The 1182-nt window shown below is 36.1% G+C and overlaps 1 protein-coding gene across 1 annotated transcript in view; it reads right to left on the minus strand.

The window, feature by feature from the left end:
• The window catches only part of LOC103797869 (vacuolar protein sorting-associated protein 13A-like), a gene marked incomplete at its 5' end in the record, with an annotated part of 43990 nt that overhangs the window by 1627 nt on the left and 41181 nt on the right, over positions 1 to 1182 (minus strand). The window contains 1 exon segment of the mRNA XM_009070105.1: positions 174 to 248. Coding sequence (XP_009068353.1) covers positions 174 to 248 — 75 coding nt within the window.

Raw genomic sequence — 1182 nt, forward strand, 5'->3', positions numbered from 1 at the left:
GTGTTGGAATCTTTCTGAAATTCGGTATCGAATCGATCATTTCCAACACTGCAATGGACATGTGGAAATAGTGAATTTTAAACAAGCAGAGCAGTTTCAGGTTAAGAATATTTCTGTTTAATTTTTTAAGTCAAATTTTGCACAGTATAATTTTAATAGTATTTTAACTTTACCTTAGCATCCTCTGGACTTCTAAAATTAATAATTTTTCCAAATTCTTTGGCATGGAACACAGATCTAACTCGTTCCTAAAAAAAAAAACAACAACCAAAACAGTAATTCAAAATTGAAGTTAGTTTCTTCAGGCTTTAAGACTAAGAAGACTATCAAGGCAGCTATAATGGTTCAGACAGCCACGTGTACCCATTACACTAATCTGAGTATGTTTGCATCGCATGCACATACCCTGAAAAACAATTTTCTGCATGAAAGCACAGTGGAGTCTAACACTCCAGCAATAACAGACTTTCCTTTTTACCATGGAGTCCCTGGAGAAGGGACTATAAAAGTGTGTAGGAATGGAAGGCAGATAATGGAGCATGTGTGGTAACAAAATCCAGTACTCCCTAAGGCTGTAATTTTTCTTTCTCCTTGAAGTCATTACTTGGGTGGACATTCCACCCATACTGACTTGCAAGTAGTGGTCTTAGGTAGTGAGAACAGCAATTTAGGCTTCGTAAAGAAAAATACGAGGAGTGATTTGCAAAATACAGTTTTCAACAATAGATTTCAATAAAGAGCATACTGCAGACATGTGAATGGATTCTGAAATGACTGCTGTGTAGGGTAAAGATGGATATGTTATTCAGCATTGTCTGAAATGGCAGAAACACTAAGAATTATTTAATTCTGTAAAAGTTCACTTGCAGTCAGAAATCCAGTTTGGAGGACTCCAAACCAATATGGCTCTGCCTTTCATGCTCTCTACAATAGAAACAAATAATCTGAGTGAAAACCTGTATGACTTTGTACACTGTCAAGACTGTCCTGACAACCAATATGTGTAATTACACAAGTGAAGCTTATTAAAAACAGAAGCAAAACACTGGCAGGTAAATTCATTGACTGAAATTTGATTCAGTTACCATTTCAACAAGGAATGTAAGACTTTTTTTAAGAAACTGCCTCTGTAAATACACTCAGCCATTGGTGGTCATCTTTCTCCTTACACCCTTTGCAAGT

Source organism: Acanthisitta chloris, unplaced genomic scaffold (assembly GCF_000695815.1).
Source record: "Acanthisitta chloris isolate BGI_N310 unplaced genomic scaffold, ASM69581v1 scaffold11582, whole genome shotgun sequence".
In the NCBI taxonomy this organism is placed as follows: domain Eukaryota; kingdom Metazoa; phylum Chordata; class Aves; order Passeriformes; family Acanthisittidae; genus Acanthisitta; species Acanthisitta chloris.